The 26462-nt window shown below is 31.7% G+C and overlaps 4 protein-coding genes across 4 annotated transcripts; 1 reads left to right on the top strand and 3 right to left on the bottom strand.

Moving 5' to 3' along the window:
• Positions 1 to 1414: 1414 nt before the first annotated feature.
• Positions 1415 to 2071, bottom strand: LOC105771021 (multifunctional methyltransferase subunit TRM112 homolog A). Its single transcript, XM_012592417.2, has one exon. The coding sequence runs from the start codon at positions 1982 to 1984 to the stop codon at positions 1610 to 1612; it is 375 nt and encodes a 124-aa protein (XP_012447871.1). The 5' UTR covers positions 1985 to 2071; the 3' UTR covers positions 1415 to 1609.
• A 719-nt stretch (positions 2072 to 2790) lies between these two features.
• LOC105770895 (signal peptidase complex-like protein DTM1) lies at positions 2791 to 5175 on the bottom strand. Its single transcript, XM_012592258.2, has 2 exons — positions 4797 to 5175; positions 2791 to 3141 (listed from the first exon to the last, which is right to left on the bottom strand). The coding sequence occupies exons 1-2, from the start codon at positions 5036 to 5038 to the stop codon at positions 3054 to 3056; spliced, it is 330 nt and encodes a 109-aa protein (XP_012447712.1). The 5' UTR covers positions 5039 to 5175; the 3' UTR covers positions 2791 to 3053.
• Positions 5176 to 5761: 586 nt separating this feature from the next.
• On the bottom strand, positions 5762 to 7650 carry LOC105770894 (protein WHAT'S THIS FACTOR 1 homolog, chloroplastic). The gene has a single exon (XM_012592257.2). It carries the CDS (start codon positions 7103 to 7105, stop codon positions 5960 to 5962), a length of 1146 nt encoding a protein of 381 aa, XP_012447711.1. The 5' UTR covers positions 7106 to 7650; the 3' UTR covers positions 5762 to 5959.
• Positions 7651 to 19273: 11623 nt separating this feature from the next.
• On the top strand, positions 19274 to 20639 carry LOC105770169 (transcription factor MYB93). The gene is made up of 3 exons (XM_012591252.2): positions 19274 to 19466; positions 19567 to 19696; positions 19803 to 20639. Exons 1-3 carry the CDS (start codon positions 19334 to 19336, stop codon positions 20515 to 20517), a joined length of 978 nt encoding a protein of 325 aa, XP_012446706.1. The 5' UTR covers positions 19274 to 19333; the 3' UTR covers positions 20518 to 20639.
• Positions 20640 to 26462: the final 5823 nt, after the last annotated feature.

Below are 26462 nucleotides of genomic sequence, written 5' to 3'. Positions count from 1 at the left end.
AGACACTGACGTGGTATGTTAAATCATCATTTCAAACGAAAACATAGACAAACTACGTTAAAAGAAATGTAGAAGGGAGGAAAATAGAGGAGAGGCAGAATAGAATAAAAAGAGAGTTAAAAGAACGTAAAAGGAAAAAAATTAAATAGCTCAAAATAAAAAAATGTAGGGATTGATTGTATAAATTAACGTAAAATTTTATTTGAAATTATGATTTAATGTGCCGGGTTAGTTTATTGTTATATTGTTAACAATAATTAAAGGCTCAGAATTTAGTGATTAAAATTTTATAACACGATAATTTAATGGACTAAAACGTAACATTTTAAACATAAGTGACTAAAATGTAGTGCGAGATAAACAAAATTGATTATTTTGATAATTTATCCTTATTTTTAACTAGTTTTTAAAAATTTTATTTAAAGCTCGAGCACGAGCAGAAATAAGCAAGTTCAACATGATAATTGAATGAGTCTAACTGAATAATTAGATCTTTGAGAGTGAAGCTTAAATCAGCTCAAACTAAATTCGATGAAATACAAATCATGCTTAACGTAATAAATCGATAGTGATGATACAGTGCTTTTTGAAATTTCAGTGAGTGAAATGAAAGTTTAAAACACCAGATTTTGGCTCCCTTGCTCCGCACCGGTAAAAAAATTCGTTTAAATTCCAAAACCAGCGTTTCATTTAGATTTTAGAGAGATATAGAGAATGGAAGGAACCGAAGGAGAATTTCAAGACGGAGCTCGAAAATTACAGATTTCCATTCGATGTGCCAAAGCTGCATTTCTACTTTCTTCTCTCAAATCATCCGTCAATCGCGTCAACGATGAGCCTGAGGTAATTCACAAATCCCCCCCCCCCCCCCAATTTTTTTGCTCGAATTTGTGTTTAACACAGTTCAAAACTGATATCCGAAGTTAATTCTGATCTCATGACTCGACGTAGGAGAAGGAGAAGTTAATAAGAGAAATCGAAAATCTGAGGGTGGCGTTTGTGAAGGAACGACTGAAGATCAACAAAATCAAACTGTGTGGACTGACGGAGCTGATTCTTCAAGTGGTCTTCGCTATTTTGATTTCCTGTTTCTTTACAAAGCAAGCGTTTGATACCTTTCACTACTGATGGTGTATCTTCCTTTCGTTAATTACTGAACAAACTAGCTTCTGCTTTATAAGTTCAAAAAATTTCCAGTCATTTTGACATACGGAAGTTGCGAAAAGCATCCATTTGATTTTTCAAAAAAAAAATCGGCTGTTTGTTTCCAGATCATCAATTTGCCAAGCGAATTTACGTAGCTTTCCACTTGTTCGAAAATTTTCATTTTAAGCATAGATGTATTTCAAAATTCTTCGGATTTGCGTCTATGTATAATTTTTTCCCCTTTCAAAATCGCAAAAGTTCACTGATATTGAGTGAATCATCAATCACAGATTCAATTTTACTACGTAATCTCTCCAATTTTCAATTTGATTCCATTCAGAAGACTAGAATCAACACAATTCGTCTCCATACAAAGGCTAAAAATAAAAAACAAGTGCGTTAAAACCCTAATTAAAAACCCCCAATGCCCTAAACGTAGCCGTATCGACCACCAACCATATCCTCAAACCTCATCCTCAAGTAAAAGCATATTCGGAATCCCCTTATTAACAGGAAACTTCCGGCCGGTCTCGGGGCAAAGGAGCGCACCTTCCTCGAGATGAAGTTCCAAGAGGGCATGATGAAACTTCCCCCAAAACTCGACGTTCGACTCCAACACCGACGGCTCCGGCGGCTCCTCCGGCATCTCGTCGTAGCCCATGATTCTGGAAGCATCGGAGAAGGCTTTCCAGTCGATCTTCGGAAATATGTTCCTAAGGAAATCGTGATTGATCTCGACTTGCTTCTCCACCACTTTCTCCACTTGGATCTTCAGAGGGAAACCATTGGTTACCCCTTTGATGTTCGACGACAACATGTTGTGAGTTAACAATCTCATCCCTTTTTCCTTTTCTTCAGTCTTTTCGCTTTGTTTTCGAATTCTCGGGTAGATTAGAGCCTCCTAAAATCCGGGGTTTTCTCCTGTGGAAAGACCAATATATGTCCTTGTATGTAGATCAAATTTGGGGTGTTATAGTAATTTAACATGTTTGGTGTAGTTGAAAATAAGCCCTAGTTCTTAAGCCCAATCTAGGTTTGTGCTGAATATTTCTAGCCCACTTTAGACCTTAGGTCATTAGGCTTGATTTTTTAAGGCATTATTAAATATCACAATTAATATTAGAAATAATGCTGCAACTACTACATTAACAGGTGATGCATACTCTCATATATAGTAATTAATTAATCAATTAAAAGTGACATATGGGCAATTTATGAACTTTTTTAATAATAAAGTTTTAAGCTAAGCTTACAGCAGGATTAGTCGTTATCAAACAATGGGAATGTAGAAAAATGGTTGTTATAATTTAATAAAATTTTCACACTTTTCGATAATTCTATTTCACCTCGGGCTTCTTTCGCCATACGATCTGTCATCCTATCACTCTCTCTCATTATCTCTCATTATCTGGTCTTGAATGAGTCTAATTTCACTGTAGATATTATTTACGCTAGCTCATTCCGAATAATGGTTACCAACACCAAGTTAAAACAAGTTTATTGCTGCTAGTGTATAAAAACAAGTTTTTGTTGGTCAAATATATAAGTAATTAAAAATTATTTTTCAAATATATTGAATTTTAAATGATTTGTCCATTACTTATCATAACAAACAAGTCTAAATCTTTAAAATAATAGATGGCATTTAAAAGAAGTTAAAAAAATAAATTGACTATAAATGGCACAGAAAAACATCATAGTCCCTGCATGTCCAGCAGCTAGACCCAAGGTATCCATACAACAATACACCTGCACAATTTATTTGCTATGTCCTCCATCGTCACAATTGTACACAATATGAACTGAGAAATTAACTCCTCCAGAAACTCTGTTGAATAAATAATGATGATGATGATGACCTAAAATAATAATAATACCCAAAAGAAGTATTTGTAGAGTTCCTTGATTTAACTTGATACTAAAATCCACCACTTGTAAAGGCCAATGCTATAAATTGTGGTGTAAATAATTACTCTCATTGGGTAAATCCTGTACCTGCACATAAGCAGACATTTAGAGACATGAAAAAAATAATTAAAATATCATGTAAAACGTGAAACGAATACGAAAAATACATAACTATATTAATGTTTCAAAAATATTAATATATCAAATTTTTATATAATTGTAAAATAATAAATACAATACGCATACGGTCTAACAAATTGTTCCTGGAATAACATTGTCAGTTTCTTTTCTATCAAGTTATTCATTGTCGGCAACAATAACTAACTTTCTTGCTGTGGGTGCTCATCGAAAAGCTAAACGATTGACCATTAAATGTGATCCATTCCTATGAGTGGGGATCAAATCCCCTGGGCACATCATTAAAAGATGATGTGAGTAACTATCATACCACACCTTATAGTTAATATTGTCAGTTTTGAGTAATAATAATAATAATAATAATAATAGTAATTTATATTTGATATGTTAAGGGTGAATAATTTTATACAATTTTTAGTAAATTAGATTATTACATATAAAAATTTCTAAAATAAATTAAAGTTACTTTCATTGATAATAATACATCAAATTTTTAAAAATCACGTTTAATATGAATTTAAACAACTGTCACATCAACATAAGATACACGTGACATACCATATTTCGTGCTATCTACTAACTCATTTGCCACATCATTACATAAATATAGAAATGGATCAATTCACTTTTTACCTATTTAATTCTCTCTATATAGACAATATTGATAAAAAAATATCAAATTTACTAAAGAGTTAATTTATTTTTCAAAATTAATTTTCGCCAAAGAAAAGAGATAGACCCTAAGTTGAAGTTCCATTATTTTCTATTAAAGTATATAACTTTTTTGGCAAACTACATAGATAATCATTTAACTATAAAAAAATTATTTTAAGCATTAAAACTAAAAAATTACAATTTAAGCACCTACTTTATATACTTTGGTAATTTTGGTCATTCTGTTAAAAATGATAGTTAAAAAATCGGTATAATAACAAATTTAGTCATAATTTTAAAAATTAACCCTAAAAATTTAAAAGTGCTCTCAAAATTTTAATAAATGAAATTTAAATTTATTAATACATATTAATATAAATTTAAATTTATTATTGTATTTTTAAAATATTCATGTATTTTTATATTTTTTGAATTTTTAAAATTATGATTAAATTGATATAATATATAAAAGTTGAGGCTATATTTGTTATTATATCGATCTTTTTAGCTGCCATGTCAATTTAATGTTTGTGATTTTAACAAGAGTGACTCAAATAATTAAATTATATAATGTGAATGCTTAAATTACAATGCTTAAATTACAAATTTCTTTATTTTGAGGCCTAAAATAATATATATTTTTTATAATTGAGTACAATTTAATCAATTTTTTTTTCTATAAAGTTATAATTTCTTCACCCAGTCACTTCAAGCAGATATTCGAACACCCCATGCAAAACCTTGGCACGTGCTTCGAATACAGATCATACATATTTATTTACCGCGTATCCGGTCGAACCGGCGCAGATCCTTGAAGTGATCGTTAATGGCGGGTAGAGAATTCACGTATATGAAGTGAATTTAAAGCCTTGGAAAGGGCTAGTTCCACTTCCAATATTATATATGAAATGAAGTGGAAGATGAGAAAAAGAAATGAAAAATTGAATAACCTTTTGAATCCAGATCTTCGAGCTTGAAGAGCAGCTCTTTCATCGGCAGTAACCGGATAAGGCCAGCGAGAAAATTCACGATCGAAGAAATCCCAGTCGGGCAACAGTATCCCACTAATTCCGAGCATCCCAAACGCGTAAGTTACCATAATTTTCTTCAAAGAAAACGTGAATACCCCAACTAAAACCATGATCACCGATAGCCATACTATAGCCAACCTTAAAGCACCATCGTTCGCCATTTGATTATTCGAAGAAGATAGCGGCACTGAAAAAAAGGAAGAATGGAGAAATAGTGGTGTTCTAATTTGGTTGAAGACTCAAATTCATCAAAGTATCCAATAGGAAAAAAAATAGCAGCGGATTTAATGCCCCATCGCCTCAACGGTTTCATCACTTTATTTAAAAGCATTAAATGCGTAGTTGCCACGGCCATTGTCTGAGTTGGAGTATAGTATTCTCTATTTTTCATCATCTGTAACGTGCCACGTGTGCTCCCCCCTCTGCTTGAGAGTGACGTGTCTGATGAATCATGCTTAGATCAGATCACCCGTTCAGGTTCGAAGACTCACTCGAAAAATGAGAGAGTTTGAGTAACAATATCTATCCGAAAAATGAGCTTCGACAAAAAACAAGATTCGTTTTCTAAATGATTTTACCTAAGGTTTAGCCCATAACAACCCAAAACTAACCCACCAATGATCAGATATAATCAAGCTAATGACCCAGCATACCTAAACAACCCAAAACCCCATAATTCATTTTCTCATTCTAGTGCCTTGCTGAATTCTCTTATAAAATCCGCTGAAGCTATGTTACCCTGTGAATGTCGGATTTGGAACTAAAAAGCTTACGATTCTGAAGTGCTTTTAACAATGGAGTGCAGAAAGCTGTCTCTGTTTCTGCCTCTACTTTCGTTTTTAAGTGATTTCAGTTTTTATCAAATAAGCAAAACTAGTAACTCATAGCAGAAAATGGTGCCATCCATAGTCCATTCTCGATGAGGAAAGATTAAGAAAAAATTCCACCTTACCTGGTTTTCTCTATCCACATCAAACACTTAACAAGGATCAGCTCCTATGTCAACTGCATTGACATCATAAATTAACATGGTCGCAAAGTGGTATTATCCCACATTTGTTACGTAACAACCTAATTATAATTCATAACGTTACATGTCTACCACTAAGTGCAACAAACTTATCATTAAACATCAGGATAGGACATTTATCTACCAAATTTGAACCATCATATGCTTCTTTAAGAAATACAGTGCTCCTTGCACCTTTATTTGTAATGTAAAATATACCATGGTGCTTTATCAAACATAGCACTAACTTGGACGGTAATCGGTACTCTGAATGAAATGCGTCCAGTTTTGCAGATATCATCCTCTTCTCCATGGTCAAACTGAGGAGTTCATGAAGCACAGCCACCACTCTTTTTCGGGTTTTTGGATCCGCAACTTCAAATCTCCTTGCATTCAAGTATGGAGAAGGGAATTCCATTTTATGCCACTTCTCAAGCTCCTCAAGATAACTCTTATTCGGTCTAAAACCAGGAGCATAACACATTTTAAATGCGAATGGACCAAGATAGTTACCATCTTTCGTGATCCGAACCTTATTTTGACCACCAGCAGATTGCAACATCCTTTCACGTGCGAATCTCTCCTCACGAGCAGTCACTGCCAGCGAAGAATCCCAATTCTCCAAGTTAAGATAAGCTCTACCATTGATAACTTTGATGGAAAAGTATTCAGGATATTTGAAAATCAATGACTTTTTGAAGTCATGAGGCAAGCCAAGTTCATTTCCAATGAATTCAACCTTCTCCAATGGCACCCTGCAATCAATAGACAACATTAACAACTTCCTGAGGTTCTTAACCAAAATGGGTTCCATTAAATTCCTTGCTTCACCCTCTTCTCTTGCAACCTTTTCGGCTTTTCCAGTTAGTGTAACAAAAGGGAATTCTTTTCCACAGCCACCACCAACACGGAATATTGAAGGGTACTTCTCAATGATGGACATGAAATTCCATTTTGCCACAAACCCAACTTCCTTTTCGAGGTCACGAAGAAGAAGACGTTGATGATTTTGAGATTGGATAATGGACTTTAGCTGAAGAATTAAAGATGGTTTCTTCTGCAAATCCATTACTTTGTCAAGTTGATAGTCTCTGTGGTATATTTTCTTCTTTGATCTCTTTCCTCCATTTGATATTTGCCTTACTGAAACAACCATGAAGTCTGATTTTTTACATCGGATTGCTGAAGATGATAACGTTATTATGGATCTTCTCTTCATTATCAAGTAATAAAATAAAAGACGTTGCTTTTTCTGAGATAAAACCTCGAGCAGTTGGTGTGCGAGTCCAAAACCAAAATTACCACAAAGATTGGGTTGGAGATAAACAAAAAACCAGATATGGCAGGAAAACAGATCTAGATATCTGTTCCCCAATCAATCAAGACAGAAACGTCTTCTTTTCTCGATTGTATACGCCCAAACTCTTCCAACATTATCAACCAAGTCAAACAAAACCTTGACTACAGCCAGAGTGAAAACTTCAATGAACAGAGAGAACCTTAACCCCCCCCCCCCCAAAACCCTAAACATTAATATTTTGACCACAGACTCGGCTCATTTCCCATCCTGCCGGGCTTATCACCTTCAATAACATCAAGCCCAGGTGCGTCGTTTAAAACCAAACATTTCATTCTCGCATCACCCACACAACCCATAAAATTAAAATCGTCAACTTCAATAAGACCAACGTTGGTTTTACGACTTCCTCCAAACTATGGTTAACTCCAATTCTCCACCTGCTCTTACCGCTACCCTCCTTGAGCCCATAAATTATCCTCGACCCAACCTTTTAAAGAACTTCCTCTGTCATTAATATCATTACTACTAGTTTGGATGGGCGGTGTGTTTACCTCCGGTGAGGTTAAAAACAGCGGTGGCGGTGAGATTAGTTACTGTAGCAGTGAGATTGGGTACTGTAGCGGTGAGATTAGAAACAATGGTGGAGTGTGTGTTTGGATTCAAACGCAGCTGTAGCGGTGAGGTGAGAATGAAAAATGACTATTAAGGACATCAGATTAGAATTGATATATAATAGAAGTTATTTAAATTATTTTACATTTTTAAAATTATTAAAATATGCAAAATCATTTAATAAAATATTAAAATGCATCTTCCAATATTTTAATGAATTATATAATTAATTTAAATTATTTATTAGATAAAATGATAATTATTTTTAATTTTTTTATAGTTATAATTAAATATTTTTTTATAACAATGATAAATATTATTTTCACAAATAATAACATTATACTTGGATCTAATTTTGAAGTATCTAAACGGATGATTTTTAATAAAAAAAATATAGTAACATTAGACATAACAAGTTTCATTATTACTAGAAATTAGGTTATGATACAAAATGTGTTTACAAATATTGATTCATTAAACTAGTTGCAATGATTTCCCTTAACATTGTGATTTCAAGGTCACTTTCTCTGTTAGAAGAACTCGATTCACCTCTGTCAAACTGGCTTGAAGAGACTGGCATGTCCGGTATATTCTCAAATTCTCGAAAATCCTCATCATTTGACCAAGCATGTCTTCGAATGTAATTATGCAAAACCATTGTTGCAATAACTATTAAAACTTGCTTGTTGAATGAATAACTTGGAATATCTCTTAATATTGGCCATTTTTTTTTCCACACTCCAAATGTTCGTTCAATCACAGAGCGTAACGAAGAATGGGCATGATTAAAGATTTCTTTTTTTCCAGATACTTGATGATTACCTCGACGAAAATCAGGTAAATGATATCGTTCCCCCCTATATGGACCTAGAAAACCTGCCATTTGTGGATATCCGGAATCCACAAGATAATATTTTCCTGCAAAAAAAGTAAAACATAATATCAAGTTTAAAATTAAATTAAAAATTTTAATATTTTTTATGTAAAAAGTAATTAAAAAATTAAAGTTCGACCTGGTGGAGGGTGTGGAAACTTCAGCTCTTGCTTTCTAATTGCTTGTAAAAAAATTCTACTATCATGTGCTGTTCCTTCCCAACCAGGAAATGCAAAAATAAAGCACATGTTGAAGTCACAAGCTGCCATAATATTTTGAGTTGGTTCACCTTTCCGTCCGATATAAGGTATTTGAGAAGAAGGCGAAATGCATGCTTTTATGTGTGTTCCATCTATGGCCCCAATACAATCCTTTAAAATAAATACATGTAATGAGATAAAAGTTAGAAATAATTTATGTTTTAAAAATATAAAGATTGTGTAAATTTTACCTTAAAGTGAGGCCAATATCTTGTATCATGTCGAATATGGTTCGGTACTTCCTCGAATTGACCTTCAATGGGTTTAATCGTGTCTATTCCCATTCGAGCAAATATATGCAACATATCAGTAAAAATTCGACTAACAGTTTCCCCAGATCGTTGAAATCGCTTGTTGCATTTGATTCTCTATTTCCAAGAATGTACAATAATAATGCTAACTTCTCCATCGCCGATACTTTCCCATTCTTTAAGCCATAATTTGTTTGCAAATCATGCAACAATCTGTGAAATATATTTTTTGGCATCCTAAAACTAATCATGCAATGATCATCGTGCCCATTTAATACTTCGTCCACCCACATTTGACCAGTATAATTTGAATCCATACGTGGTTGCATAGTGAAATAAGTTTCGTGGTGTACCAATACACTGCTTAACACATATTCTTCCTCATTATGATAATTGTTGTGCTCAACTTGGGTAACAATTGTGGCTATTCTTCGTTAAGCTTCTTCACTTAATTCAGATGTATCATAATTCATATCAAAACTATTATATATATTGTTAAATTCATCCATAACCTGAAAAGGTAATCAAATGTAAGTAAATTAATATTTCGTGACATTCTATACAACACAGAAACTTGATTAAAAGCATAACATAAAAATACCAAACATAAAAAGTAGCATACATTAGTTTTACATATAAAAAAGTAGTATAGTTATATTACAATAATATTTCTAAGGAGTCGATGGTGGAGGTGGTTGATGATATGGTTGGAAGGGAAATGAGGATGTTGCTACCAAGGATGAAAATGATGCAATTGGATTTTGTTCAGCATACTCACGTCGAAGCCACCAAACCCTATCATCTAGATCTAAGTTCAAAAACATTTCTCGTTTCACCATTATTTGGAACATTTTGGTGGCAAAATAGTACAGTTCATCTCTTTTGGAATTTCATCTCCCAAAGCATAAAGCATCCATTGCATTTGAAATAGTATATTGAGAGTGAGGAAAAATAATTTCATTCACTAACTTCCTTGGACTAGCCATACTCTCACACAATTTCTCAATCTGAGTAGTTAATGTATTTCTTGATGATTCTCTACTTGAACTTGACTTTTTTCCCTTACCGTGTACATCCCCAAGTGTTTGCTTTCTTCGATTAGGGATTTCATGAGAAGGGTTTGATGGTACCTCATCAGGGGGAATACCTTCATTCTCGTTACTATGTTCATTGAATCACCAAATCCCTCATTAGGTGCATCATCTCCCATAGGAACCCCACGTGGAAGAACACCAGACGAAGGTGCCCATGCGTTCTCTCTAGTGGCTACAATGCCACCAAACATTTGCCACATTAACTCATTTAATCGTGGTTCAATTCCTTTCTTCTTAAATCCTTTAAAATCGGATTTTCCTACATAATATGTTAAACGTTAAATGTTATACTAAGATTTTTATAATCGTAAATTAATAATTTTAATAAACTTTATGCATTAAAATAATGATAAAGTTAACACTAACCTGTATTTTTTCAGCCCACCACTCTTCAGTAGCATCGACCGTCTTTTTAAATAGACACCATCCAATACCTGTAGATTCCTTAAGCAACTCCCTCCATAACCTCTATTCTTTTTTTAATGTATCCCACTTATTTTTCAATTGAGGTTTTCCATAATTTTTTCCCGTTTTTGCTTGAAAAAGAGCAATGACATTTTCCCATCCCTTTGAGTTTAGATGAGTTGTCGGTCTATTGCCAGCATTGACTTCATTCACGCAAAGTTCACAAAATATCAACGTCAACTCATCGTCCCAAACAGCTTTTGTTGCTAAGCTACTATCTCCCTCCACAAAATTTCGTGTCTTTACCATCTATTGTCATTGATATAATTCAGTCAATGTGCTAGCATTCACCAAGAAGCATAGAGAACATATATAGTCTATAAGTTATTTTAATTGTCTATAAATAGATACATGTGTTATTATGGCTTGTAAGATGGACTTATTTATTTTTTTATTTATCTTTTTTTGTTTTGTTTTGTTTATTTTTTAATCAAATGTTCTTGGACAAAAACTCAGGTCAAAATAAATGTGTTAGTAAATGAGTCAAAATTTTATAAATATAGAAAGGAAACTATGACAAATTATGACCATTGTTCAGAATTGGTCTCTAAACTATTGTTGTTATATCAATTAAGTCATGTCATTATTAAAACATGCCAAATATTACGTGGCATTGTAACAACTTGTTTTTTCACCGGTGTAGAAAAATTCAACTTTGAGATCGAATTGTTTAAACTGAAAATTTCTGAAAAATTAAACCAAGAAGTTTCCGGGGCGAGAATGAGAATTGAGATGAAAATGTTTAAAGAAATTAGTAAGTATAGTATAAAGACTAAATTGAAGAAGTAGTAAACATTAGGAGGATTAGGTGAGTTATTAATCAAAGCTATGAGTCGGAGGCAGTAGTTAGTGGATGATATTGATTTTAGCCATTGAAGTCCACTAACATATTTATGAATCAATAGTGGCCATTAGATTTATGATTAGAAAAGGATTTATATTATTATTATTATTATGAGAACATAAAAGGAAAGATGAAAGAACAGATTTGGTCATTCTCATCTCTCCCAGACGGCAAAGAAAGGAAGAAAGAACAAATAAATTTTCTCTCCATGCCGTGAGTTCAATCCGAGAGGTTAGTGTTTCCTCCTTCAAATTTTGATTGAATTATAGCTTTAGTGTTACTTAAGAGTTAAGAATGAACCTATTCAAGTGAATGTAGAAATTGAAAAGAAAATGCTTAGAAAACCTAGAAATACCATAAATGCTCAAATTCTGTATCCTTCGATATGGTGGTTGGATTTGTTTTGGCAAGTTCTTTTATTTGGTTTCTAGTAGAAAGATGTAACAGAGTAGCAGACTTCGATATGGGTTCATAATCATAATAATGGCCTTGCTTTAGTTATGGTGGTTATGCTTTTGTACCCTCTTCTTTAGTGACTGGTACGTGGATTGGGATCTTGCAGAGCTTCAAATAGAATTTTCCCAAGATGATCCCGTTGTTTTGACAATTGAAGCTCGGGTAAAGAAGATCGCTAACTTGGCTCATGAATCCTAAGCATATTCATGGATTATATAACTAAAATATTTCTTCTCAATCGTGCAAAATATGTTGGGAATTTGGGAGGTGCATTGAGCAAAATTTGTTCTTGAAGGTATAGTATAAAATGCTTTTTGTTACTTTCGGACGTGAAGGTGAATGAATCTCGATTTGTTTCTAATTTCTGTGTGATTGCAAATGGTTATCCATGCGGGACAAGAAACATAGGTACTATGTTGTCTCTGCTCTTGCAGATACAAAAGTAGATTTGAAAGGTACATTATTTTCTTTTAAGAAAATTAATTTTTGTAATATGTGTTCAAGTTTTTCTTTTAAATATTTGAAATAGTTTGTAATAAGGCTTCGCATTATCTTAACTGTTTCATTAGTTATGTATAAAATTATATATTGTGAATATATCATATATTAACTCATATAGTGTGGAATTTGGATCTGGTTTCGATTTTAATGCAAAGATGGAAAAAATTAGTGTTGCCAAGGAATAGCGCCGTAAATGTGGGTCTATGACTCCATTGTAAAGGCAAAATAGGAAGCCAAAGCTAACTCCATTTGGTGAGTTTTGTTGGGGGCTCCAAATGAAAATGGATATCTATATCATTTAATTTAAAATGAATTAGTTTGTTTTCAATAAACATTTTAGCTTTTTGGAGAAAGGAAAAAGAAGAAAGAGGAGCAAATTATGTTAAGTGAAATTCAGAATTAGTTTTAAGATATGTTTATTCTAAACGAATTTCGAATGTTTTGATGGTGAACTATTTCTTTATCCACATAATTTCTCATGTATGATTCGGTTTCATATTTCGATCATCTCTTTCGAGTGAGCTTCCACGGTGGGAAATCCACCTTCGATTTTGAGGTTGAGTTCGTCTTTGACCGGGAGTTCATTAAGGTATCTTATGTGGATATTGTTCTCAAGTATAGGCACTTAAATAAAATTTTCCTCTTTTGTTATGATTACATATGTTTTTCCAATTCTATTCGAACTATGCATTATTCTTTCAGTCAAGCTCTCGAATACATTGGGAAGAAATATGTGATTCTCTTCTTTTACCCGTTGGACTTCACATTTGTTTGCCCCACAAGTGTCTTTCACTCTGAACAACTAGCCTAATAGTTTTCTATGATATTCGAGTCTCATTCTTACTTTCACCTCCTAAAATGCTTCACGCTTGCGAGATTATCGCTTTCAATGACCGCTATGAAGAATTTGAGAAGCTAAATAACTTCTAATTTAACATACATGACACCTAATTTTATAAGTTTAATTTTTAGTTCATTTGTTGCTTATCTCGTGTTCTCTTTATGCTACTTTTTGTGGTTTTTGTTGATACTAGATGGGACTTGTGTGGATTATTTGTCATGCTCTATATTTCTTGAAATTACTTTGGAAAGAGTGTGTATGCTTGGTGGACAATGTGATGACCAATCATATTGACAAGGGAAGTGTATGGTCGAGCATGGTTCTATTTCTTAGGGGGAGATATATTCTAGTTTTCGTTGATTTGTTCAGATTGTGTGTTAATTGTTTGTTGTTGATCTTGTCAAAATGTCAAAGAGGGAGATTATTAGAACTTTGATTGCTTCTCTTGTTTTATTTCATGTTCGAACAACATATAGAATAACAATTTTGTATAGTCAAAGTTTTTAGTGTTGGCATATTTGACTTTTTAATTACATGGCTTTTGCTTTAATTTTATTTAGCAGCAAATGAGGAGGTATGGAAGTTGAAGATGGGATTAATGAGATTATCTTTAGTTTAGGCTAAGCCTTTCTCTAGAATCTTGGGAACCTTAGAACCTTTCTATACAAGCTTTTGTTGTTTCGTTTGTTTAGCTGTACTTTGTTTTGTTTTTGACAGTTTTTAGTTTTTGAGGGTTTGAGACATGAATACAGCATTGCAGGAGATGTTTTCTTATTTTATCTGGTCTCTTTCATTACATAATAATGTTTTAATTATGTTGATTTTTATAGGTTAGAAGGGAGAAAATCAGTGAAAGAATGAAGTATCTGTAAGATTTATACCAGGATGTAACAAAATCACAGGCAAAGCTGGTATGCTTGATGAAATCATCAATTATGTTCAATCTCTTCAACGGCAAGTAGAGGTAAAAAAAACATGTAATGAGAAAGAACATATGGATTTGTGTATGAACACAAAATTCTTTTCATTTCTAGTAATTACTTAACGCTTTAAGAAACTACTTTGATATAATTCAAACACATATATAGAGTAGAAAAGAAGGGTTTTGACTTACGGATCAAAGTTGAGAACAATATTGATAGGATGAGTCGAGAATATGAGCTTCTTTGAGTCTGCTGTGAGTGTCAATTGAAGGAGTTGAAGAGCAGGGTTTTCTGCAGGAAAAGAAATTAATTTAATTTTCAAGGCTAAAATGGTAAAATGATAAGCAAAAATAAGGGCGTTTTTGTCTGTTACAGTGCCAACAGTTCAGTAAATTCATCTACTGCTGAAATCTTCTCCAGCTGAAAATCAGCTGACCAGTGTGTTTGAAAGGAAAACTCACTGCACTGACCGTGCAAACCAAACAACTGCTGCAGTGAATTTGGCACTGTAAACGCACCTCACTGGTACTAACTGGGCATCCAAATGAGCACTAATATTGTCTTCCAATGCCACCTGCTTCTAACTCAGCGGCTACACAACAAATTTTTTGAGAATTATCCACATCATCATCTTCTTCCTCTATTTTCCTCTGTCATCCACATGGTATAAATATTTCTTCAAAGATCTTTTAAATACATAAAATTAAACCTATTTGTATCAATATATATATTTGATATTCACATCTAAATCCAAATAAAGCATATAGAAACTCCAAACTACTGGCCTGCATATTTTAGTCCTAGTTAAGCATAAACCAAACCAACCCATTGCTCCACATGATATACAAATTTCCTTGATATTTTTCACAACATATTTAAAATCCTTATAATTTATCGTGCACTAGTTGAGCCAAAATTGGCAGTAGTTGGCTTGTCTCATCTGCTTGAGTATGTAATCTCCAGTGAAAATGATGGAAATTATATCACCAAATTCCTGCTTTCCCTCATAGTTTGGATTATATAATAATATTGTTTCTGTTTTAGAACGAATTAGCTAGATTGTCAATATTAAATTTATGGAATATTATCTTATAAAAAGTGTGCTTAAAACAGAGATTGAAAAATCTAATATTAAATTGGAATCTGGGTATTTCTCATAGGCTTTAACTTAAAAGTGAGGCAAGATTTCTTGTTATATCTTCAAAAAATTGAAATGGTCTACATTAGGTGATCCATTAGGGACTTAAACACGAGTTTTGTGAAATGGGTTTCCAACTGTTCCCATCCCATCCCCACAAAGCTTAGTCCGCAAGCCATCTTCGTCACGCTTTGTTGTGAAACTTACGAAAGTGGATTACAGAGAGGCTAATTGCTATTGTGGGATTTAAATATTTGTAACATAAAACAAAGGAAAATTAAAAATTTTTATAAAAAAGAAAAATCTGATTAGTGGCTTAAATCGGAAATTGAAAGTTTATTTGGTATAGATAGTATTAGTATGTTGCAAATCATCATTAAAAGTTTAATTTCCTTGATAGCATCAATTTTTAATATAATTTATCTGTTTTAACATCTTGTCATCTGAAAGGTGATTGGGACTTCATTCTTATCTTTAGAAACCCTGATTATATGTGGGATATTGCTCACAACAATAGGGAAGCCAACGAATTTACGGATAAGTTGGCTAATGGTGGTGCGCTTGGTGAGACCATCTTCAATTCATGTCGCCTCTTGCTTTGAGCATTGATTTGCAATTGAAGAGAGCACTTGGGAGCTCCCTTGTTTTGTTTCGGGTCTTTTTGACCCAAGTGTTTACACAATAATTTTATGCTGTATTTTGATTTATTTTTGTTTTTCTATATAAGTTTATTCTGTGTTGCACTTTATGTTGCCTTAATTATATATTAAAATATTAACAACAATTTATAATAATTTTTTTATATTATTATTAAAATATAATAATATTAATTAATTTAAATATTATTTAAATGCATATTTGTTACTTGATAATAATATTTTTAAAAGTATTTTTTGACAGTAATACTAAATACTCAAATTCTAAACTAAACTTTTCAAAAATATTTTTCCACAGCAGTTTTCAAAAGTAATGAAAAACTGACCCTTAAAATAAACAAAACTCAGACTCGAAAATCAGGCCGTCGGCCGGGCTCGTTAACAGTTGTAATGATGTGTCGGTCAATGAGGATGTTTAGATGCATTGGTTGGAAACCTGATGAAAGAAGCAAATCAGTTTGTTTAACTGACAATTGAAAGTTCAAAACTGGAAAAAAAAATTTAAAAGGTTTTTGTCATATGACATCACTGCTTTATTTTTTTCAATTCACAGTCTCTGGTCCACCCGACAAAGGAACCTGGGTTGAAGTACCAAATCTAAATGATGATAATTAAAGTATTGTTAATCCAAATTAAACAATATTATTTTGAAATGTTTTATAATTGAGGGCAGGGAATGCGTTAAGTAGAGTCGAACTCAAATTCTTATGCTTACAACATCGTATTTTTGTCACTAGGTTAAGAGGTTGTTACTATTGAATATTCTTTCATTTTACAAAATAATGTGGATTTAGAGAATGAACCTATTGGATAGGGTAATTATAGTATTTGAATTCAATTTATCTGTAAAAAATAAAATAAAACTGATTAGAGATTGGTAAGGAAGAAAGGGAAATTTTTATGGGAAGAAAAGGAAGAGGTGTGTCTCAGTGTGGGAGCTGTTGGCAATTGACATTGACACTAACTACATTGACAAATGAAAGAAGAGTTTAGGTTTGAAAGAGCTAATATAGCTTATGATACAAGGTAAGTTCCCAATCTTGCACAAGTAAGAAATTAATTCATCAATAACTAATACCACTTCTTATTCCCCATTTCTTAATTTCTTTGGGTAATTTGATCTCTACAATTTTAATTCATTGCTTGTGTAATAATTTAAGTATGTGTAAGATTAATATTTTTGTGGGTACGAATGTCTAAGTATAAATATTATAAGAAATGAAAAGAATTTAGTAGTGGGTAGATTGAGTTCACATCTGAGACTCCATACTTTTTGAGGTTTTAGTGGACTTCTGCAATGTTCATATAAAAAAATCCCCACCATTGAATGATTACAAGAGCAAAAATACAATTTTGGTTGTTAGCTACCTTTTCTTTCTTCAACAAAGTGATGGATGTGTTTGGAGTATGAATGTCAGTTCGAATTAAAAGTGATTATAAACTCACGATATAATCTAATCTGTTTAATTTTTTTTCGATAAGAATTCTTTCAAAAAGTAATTAATATGGAACACAAATAATTAAATAAAAATAAAGAATCCAAATAATACCATCGTTTACTTATATTTACAGAAAGAAAAAGGAAACTGGTGTTGATTTGGGGAGTTTGCTGCACCAACTTCTCCTCTAACTATGTGTAGTCCTCGGGTGAAAATATCCTCAATTGTCTTTTCCCTATAAGAAAATTAGATAGCTATCTTGATGAATAATTATTTTAATTTTCACTCTTTTTTTTAACCTATAGCCCCTCTTATCCAACCCATAAATAAAAGGATAATGCGTTTGAACGCACTTAAACCCATGTCCTCCTGCACTGACAACAATGTCTATATCAATCGTGTTATGATTTAATCGACTATTTTTTGTGTAAATTAATCATATATAGACATATATGTTGAATCTGGTACGTAGATTTGTTAATTACTTTTAATTCTTCCGACGTTATAGAATTTTGAAGCCATGCAAAAGGTGCAACACACAACAAAAATGTATGACGAAACAATATTCTTCTTCCTTCCCTTTGCGTGCATGGAATGCTTTCCTCTTTGACCAATTTCCCGCGTCCACGTTCTCACGAAATCGTATTTTAATTTTCTTTGTGAAAAACGAACAATTATTTTGTCTTTTATAATTTTTTAAAATTTTCACCGGCTCATTTAATATATATATTTTTGAAAATTTATACATTTTTCAAAAATAATTGCAAAATTAATCAAAATTAAGTGATAAAGGTTGTCAAGAAATTGAAATTGAAGACTTAAATATAAATTATTTATCAATTCACTTTTAATTCGGTTAATCTGTAGTTTTTTAATTAATAAAATACGATTTTTATATTCAATTTGATTATATTAAAAAATCAGTTTGATTATAAAATTATGAAAATTTTTATTTTACATAATGTTTATATTAGATGCTTCTATATTAAAATTTTCCAAAAAAAAATTTATTTTGCTTGTCTATCATTTTTCTTTTTGGTCATAGAACAAAATTTTAGGGTGCTGAATGAAATTTTAATTTTTATAGTTTATATCTTTATAATTTTAAAGGATTAAACCAAATTTTTATAATTTTAGGAGGGTGAAGTGTAGTTTTACCTTTACCTAAATCCGCCTCTAATCATCATATCAAATTATGGTTGGAAGGATACCTTTAGTTTCACTTTAAAAAATTTATTGTCGAAAGGCATAAAAATTGGATGAATTAGAAGATAAGGTAGATTTTAAAAATATTTAGGGATTTAGGTTATTTTTCTCATATTTAGGAAAATAAGTCAATTTTAGAGAAAAATAAAAACCATGAAGCGTTTTCAGCTAACATGTCGAAAAACACTTTCTGCAAAACGTGTTTTCTTTTAATAAACTAGCATTTTTAGTCAAATGGTTAAATGTTAGTAGTTTTATCTTTTAAGTCTTTAATTAAAATAAATATATTAAAAAAAGCCAAATGATTGAAATCTCAGGGTAAACCAAAATCGTGAAAAAAATTGTATTTGTTAAATAAATCTATAAATCTTTCATTAAAACAAATATAAATTATTAATATGATGCATTACATAACTTATTGTAATATAGCTTTTTTTTTAATACTAATTAAAGATGAAATTGAGAAGTAAAAGAATCTGTATAAATAGCATACCTCAGGAGTTATGGTGGTAAAAGAGGCAAAGCAAGTAATCAAGCAATTTGGCAAACCAAAGAAAGAAGAAAAAAAGGATAAAAAACAAAAAATCATGGGAAGATCTCCTTGTTGTGATGAAGATGGTCTCAAGAAAGGTCCATGGACTCCCGAAGAAGATCAAAAGCTGGTTCAGTACATAAAGAACCACGGCCATGGCAGCTGGAGAGCTTTGCCTAAGCTAGCAGGTAATAATTTATAATTTTAGGTTAACCCTAATGGTAACCATTCACGGTTTCCTATCTTTGAGTAGATATATAATAGAGTTGTTAAAATGCGCCATTGCAGGTCTCAACCGATGTGGGAAGAGTTGTAGGTTAAGGTGGACAAATTACTTAAGGCCTGATATCAAGAGGGGCAAGTTTTCTCAAGATGAAGAACAAACCATCCTGCATTTGCATTCCATTCTTGGGAACAAGTAATTTTAAAACTGCATCTATATATATATGGTTTAGGGTTATATATCAGCTTTGATTTTCTCTGTAATTTGTTTGAGTTCTTATTTTGGTTTTTAATGGTGAAAGGTGGTCAGCCATTGCTACACATCTGCCAGGGCGCACAGATAATGAAATCAAGAACTTTTGGAACACTCATTTGAAGAAAAAGCTGATTCAAATGGGGATTGATCCAATGACCCATCAACCAAGAACTGATATCTTTTCGAGCTTGCCTCACTTGATGGTCCTGGCTAGCCTTAGAGACCTTTTGGAGAACCCATTGCAGGCTGAGGCTGCTCAGTTGGCTAAGCTTCAATACCTGCAATTTCTTCTCCAATCTTCGGCGGCTTCAATGGCGTCCAACGACAACTATGGTGGCGCCACCACCATTGGAGCAGAAGACATGGAAGGTTTCAACTTATTAAATTCAACCCAGTTTTCAGTTGGAAACAACGAAACCTCTCAACTGCTCCACTATCCACCACAACAACAAGTCCCTTTCGGTCTCCAAACATCGTTTAATAATGAGAAGAAAACCTCATCCAACAGTGATGAGATGGGCCATTGCTCCAACTTTATCGTCAGCCAAGGAGATAACCTAATCGATCACTCAGTAGCAGCATCGTGTCCTCTTCAAAGCTCCCCGACGTCCCCTCCGGCAACGGCGGGCGCCGCCGATGCATCGGTTAGCAATGTTCCGGGAGATGCAAGCAGTGCTTCGAGCTACAACGGTGGCGCCGCCTCTCCCTACTGGTCTGATCTCTATTTCGACGACTCTCTCATGCAGGACATTATCTCATAGATGTTTTTCCTTTGTTCTTTTTAAATTTAAGTCTTTGAGTGTCTTGGGTTTTGAATATTTCTTTTTGTTACTGTAGATAACTATATATTGCATTTATTATTATAATTATAATTAGTTTAAAATTAGTATAAAAATATAAATATAAATATTAAAATAATATTTTCAATACTATGTAAATGATAATATAATTATATAATTATAGTTTACGGAGCCTTCCCCTTCAGTCCATACCTGCTACTTTCATTTAGTAATCATAAAATGAGCATTAAGTAGGAGTGCAAGAGACTCCATTAAGTAGTTGACGAGTGTTTTTTTTTTTTCATTTTACCTCTTAATTTAATTATTATGATGACTTGTTAATTATGTATTGGATTGGTTAATTTGAAAGTGAGACTTACATAGTCAATCCCTTGAGGAAAAGAAATCAAGTTTCTCTAACTACTCTAATTACAATCAAAACCTAATTTAAAGAAAATGTGTAATGTTTAAAATATGCTATTTTTATTTACAAATTTAGAATTTAGTCTCTTAATTTTTTAAAAAAATTGTAACTGTAAATATCGACACAATTAAAATTATTTTATTAAATTCAAGTTTATTTCAATATTTTTTTGTTATATGGTTATTAAGTGAATTTTTTTTAATTCAAAATGTCACACTAGCAAAGTTACTTAGAAGATTTTAACGGTGTTATAAAACTTGAGCCTAAATATATATATATATATAAATATAAACAAAAATGTGGAAGCGAAAAGAGTCAAAAGGATAACATATGACTAATATATTACAACCATATAGAATAAAAACAAAAATAAGGTAATATTAATGTAATGCACAATTTAAAAAGTTAGAGCATTTTACATAAATTATGCGATACTTAGTTCATAGCATATTCACATGTCTATTATTACTTCCATCATTCTATAGCATATTCACCTTTTAAAATGTCATTACATATCATCCATCATCAATAGACTAAAGCCAAAACACAACAAAAAGTTACGTGCATATATTTGAAATATCATATCACTAATTTCCTTCTGCTAGCAATCTTGTTAGCCACATCTCCTTCTGTTCAGTTGGGATGGAGAAGGAAATAACCATACCGATTGGATTACTAGGAATCTTCCTTGAAGTAGTAAGTTTGTTAGCTTCAGATAGTCCTATTATTTTCATCGACTCATCCCACAACTGCATAAACTTCTAAGTAATTAAGTGCTTTGTCCCTATTCTCTTTGTCAATTCCTTTGCGGCTTCAACCATTTTGCTTCTCAACACTTTAGCAATTCCTAAAAAAATCAACTCCATCATTAGGATTCAAGCCTACCTTACTCTTTCTAGCTTTTTCAACCCTTCTAATTTGGCCTTTGCTAAGAGATGGCCATTGTCTTCAAAATCATTTCATACCCAACATTTTCAATTCCAATCATGTCAGCTTTTCCTACACCAATCATTTGCATTCGTTCTTTGTTCCACCATTATCATCTCCATTCTCTTCTACCTTTTCAATTATGTCAGTTGTTGTTTGGGTATCTTTTCCAATGGCATGGTCTTTACTATATATCACACTAAAATTTTCAAAATATGGCAATGTCCAATTCTTGAATGGGACTGCATTCTTATGATTCTGCATACATATTCATATAAAAATTATTAAATGCGTTTAAATATAAACACAAATTTCATATATAATCATAATTTATAAATTCACCTTAAGGAATTCATCTCAAACCGCTTGCTCAACTATTACCACTTTCCTTATTCTATCCCATCCAAAGTCACTGGTGTGCTTGCTATATATCATGTCATGTACAATTGACCACTCCTTCCTAAGTGTTCTTAGCCTGTTGTCAATATGAAGCTTAGCCTTGACACCAAAATGTGGGAATTTTGATTGTAACATTCTCAAATATAGGTAGATACCCTTGTCTAATGCCACAAACAACATTGTGGCTGCCTATATGGTACAATTCAACACGACATTGTACCAAAATTCTATCCTTTTCATTTGTCTGGTGTCTCCAAATAGACTTGCTACTTGAATTCTCGCATGTAAATTACCTTTAGAACTGCCATTATTTATATATATGCCAAATTGGACTAACATAATATATTATTGTGAAAAGTAGAACGTCAATAATTACAATTTATCGCAAAGAAAAGAGAAAGAAAAATAAAGAACACACTGATTTTACGTGAAAACCCTTTCGGAAAAAAAATCACGGGTAGAGGAGAAGATAATTCACTATGTCGAATTCGAATGATTACAAGAGGAGTAAACTATGTCTATTTATAGGCTTGTAAAACCATATTCTAATAGAAGGAGTGTAGTAAGGTTGAAACACTTTATTCTAATCAATATCAAATAGATGAAGTGTAATAAAGTTGAAAAACCTTATTTTAAAATAAAAAAAGTGTAGTTCTATATGGATTTTACTTTTATTTTATTTTAACAAAGATTCGGTCACTCATTTCTAACAATTATAATTGTTATCGATCAAATGTAGCTAAAATGAAAATATAGAAACATAAAGATACCTCATAAAAATAAATGCACAAATTACATGAAAGTATAAATAAAATATTTATAAAAATATAGTTTGTGCATAGACAACTAAACTTAGTTCATATATAAAAAACATTTAGTTCTACATTTGTTGAACATTCCTAACATTAAATTCAACTAAATGTTCTATTACTTCACCTCTTTAATGAAGTAGCCCTTCACTCATTAAACATCTCTATAGTAAGTTGTTGTCTCCACATGCTCCACTCATTTGTATGCTCAATTCCAAAAATTAATGCTTCATTAGCATCATCCCTAACTTCCTTACTACTTGAAGCTTCATCATCCCATTCTAAAAGGTCGTAGGACATTTCCTTCCGAATATAATTGCGCAACAAGCAACATGCAAGGGTAATTTGATTATGTGTCTTAATGGGATAGAAAGTAGGGGATCCTAAGTATACTCCATATCATCTTTAAAAGACCAAAACACATTTTAATTACATTTCGTGCAGAAGCATGCTTCATGGTAAACAACTCTTCAGGAGTGGTAGGTTGATAGCCACGCCTCCATTCATTTAGGTAATACTGTTGCCCTCTAAAGGGGGTTAAGAACCCTTTTGAGTGTGCGTAACTTGCATCAACAAAGTAATAACAACCTAAAATAATTTATAAAACAAAATGTCAAGTTACATTTTAAATAAAAAACTTGCTTAAAGTCAATTTCCCTTATATGAAGTTTCATTATCATCTTAACCTAAGAAACACATATCAGTGGGCCTTTTTAAACCATTCCTCCTACTCAAAGCATCTCAGAGAACTTTATCGTTAGCAGCCGACCCTTCCCAACCTGGTAACATATATGTAAATTGCCAAGGGTGTGTAAAAAAATACTGAACTGAAATACCTGATAACGATTTTCGATTTTGACATTTTAAATTGAATAAACCAATTAAGGCCATAAGCCCATAAACCATGTACATACCCAAGCTCAAATTTAAATCTTAAACCCAAATACCCATTAAAACTTAATACTCTTAAAGTCCAAACCCATTAAACCCAATACCCACTAATATTAAAAACCCAAATTAATAATTTAATTTTTTATGATATTAATTTTAATTTTATCATTTAATATATATAGCTAATTTAATTTTAATATTATATGTAAGAAAATAAAATAATTTTTATCATTTAATTTTTACTAAATTTATATGTACGATAATTTGAAATTGAACATTCCTCGGGAAAATGAATAAATAAATTTCATATACTCGATTGTTTTTATGATATTCATTTTAATTTATTTATGATAAATTTCATATATCAAAGTAAGGATATGTTGGACATGTACGAAAATATAAAATAAATAAATATTTTTGAAGGATATGTTGGACATGTACGAAAATATAAAATAAATAAATATTTTTGAGTTCATTAAAATTGTTTGAAATGAATGTGATTTTCTCCGAAATAAAATGACCTAAAAATAAATTTATGTTTTTCAAATTAAATGAAGTTCAAAAATGGAAATAAATCATTTGGTCATAGTTAATCGTTGAATGAAGAAATACTAAATATATTTTCTCATAGATTCTTTTATAGGTAAAGTCGTAATGATTTTAACGAATTAGAATTGGGTTGAGAAAAATATTTAATTGGGAATATATTAAAGTTTATTTTGAGATATAGAAAAATAAATATTGGGTTCGATCAAATAATAAAATATTGAGTTAAAAGCCTAGAAAGCACTTGTAATTGGATCCAATATGGAAGAGACCCAAAAGCCCCTTATGTAAAAGAGTGGGACCACAAATCTTAATATTATTAACTAGGGTTGCGACTCCTTGTACTCCTAGTTAAATTAGGAGTTTGTTTTCTAGTTGAAATAAAATTTTACAATTCAACAAGGGTTTTACCTCTTCTACCTAAAGTTTAAACCATTTTCGCCAGTCATCAGTTAATTAACTTAAACCCCTATATGTGTTTGAGTTTAATAATACTAACAATAACTTATTGAAATACCTACTCACTGTCTCACCGAACCTTTGAAATATGTCACTACAAGTTCTATTCTTAATGTGATGAGAAAGTATGATTAGGAAAATTGCTACTTGCTCATCGACCAAGAAGTTTTTTGTGTCCCTCAACCCTCCTTTTATTTGTAACAACTCACACAACTTAAAAAAAATAAGTTCTAGACTATTAATTCATCAATACATGTTTGCTCATCACCATGGGCAAAATCTCTAATTTCTTCTCGCTTCTTGAAAAATGCAAAGTGTTTTTTTTTAGGCCTATAAGAAGTTAACAAAGTAACAACTGATTAGTGTTTTCATCTTAATCCAATGACTTAACACAATTAGTATCCTTCTCCTTTGATTCCTAGACTCAATCAACTTAAAACATCCATTCTTACTTCTTTGAACATTAATACTCAAACAAGGCATTCTTTATGAAATAACAACATACAGTATTATTTATCAAACAATTGGAGGATTAGATAGATTCATAACAATTTACAACTTAATGAGATGCTAATGGTCCAACCAAGGCAACAGTAATATAAGTAGCAGGCTAAAATGAGATTAGTTAGATCTATAATCTATGAAGCTTTTACATGTGAAATTAAAAAAATAGATTTAAAATATATACTCTAAATTTAAAAAAAAAACGTAGCTATGAATTTTATTAAAATTCAGAGTAGGTGCATGCATGTTATTTATAGGTGAGAATGCACATATAAAATCTTTCAACTTTATTTTGTGATTGTGATAATCTTAAATTATGTATTTAATCTAAATTTTGATAAAACGATAATATTAGAAGAAAAGAAAGTTAGATAGTCAAATATATATTTATTTCAAATGTATGCATGTTGGTAGGAGAAATTATTTGATATATATTTTTATCACATTATACATGATTCATTTTAATTATTTAATAATATTTCAATAATTTTTATGTTATTGATACATAATTTTGATAAATTTTTATCTCGAATCCCAAACTCCAAATCTTAAACCCAAAACCTCGAGATTTGAGTTTAAATTTAGAATTTAATGTTTTAAATAATTTCCAATAAAATTGGAAAATCAATTAATTTTGGTAATCAATTCATGTTTGTCTATTTTGGGGCAAAGACTGAAAGTCAAAGATACCCATCGACACGTAAGGTTATAATTGACATCAATAATTTATCAGTTCACCAATTTTAGCTTGTTCACTATTGAGAATAATTTGGTTCATATTTTCCTGGCAAATCACACAGGTAATATTTCATTAGTTCATACAGTATTTTTAGGGTGGGTAAAACTCGATTCGAATTAAACGAATTGAATTAATAGAGTCAACTCAAATAAGTAGTTCGAGTTTTGAGTTCGAATCAAATTAAATTTTACAATTCGAAAAACTCAGAATAATTTGAATAATAGATTGG

Source organism: Gossypium raimondii, chromosome 5 (assembly GCF_025698545.1).
Source record: "Gossypium raimondii isolate GPD5lz chromosome 5, ASM2569854v1, whole genome shotgun sequence".
NCBI lineage: Eukaryota > Viridiplantae > Streptophyta > Magnoliopsida > Malvales > Malvaceae > Gossypium > Gossypium raimondii.
The sequence above is the reverse complement of the archived record's forward strand: the minus strand, read 5'-3'. Positions and strand labels throughout refer to the sequence as shown.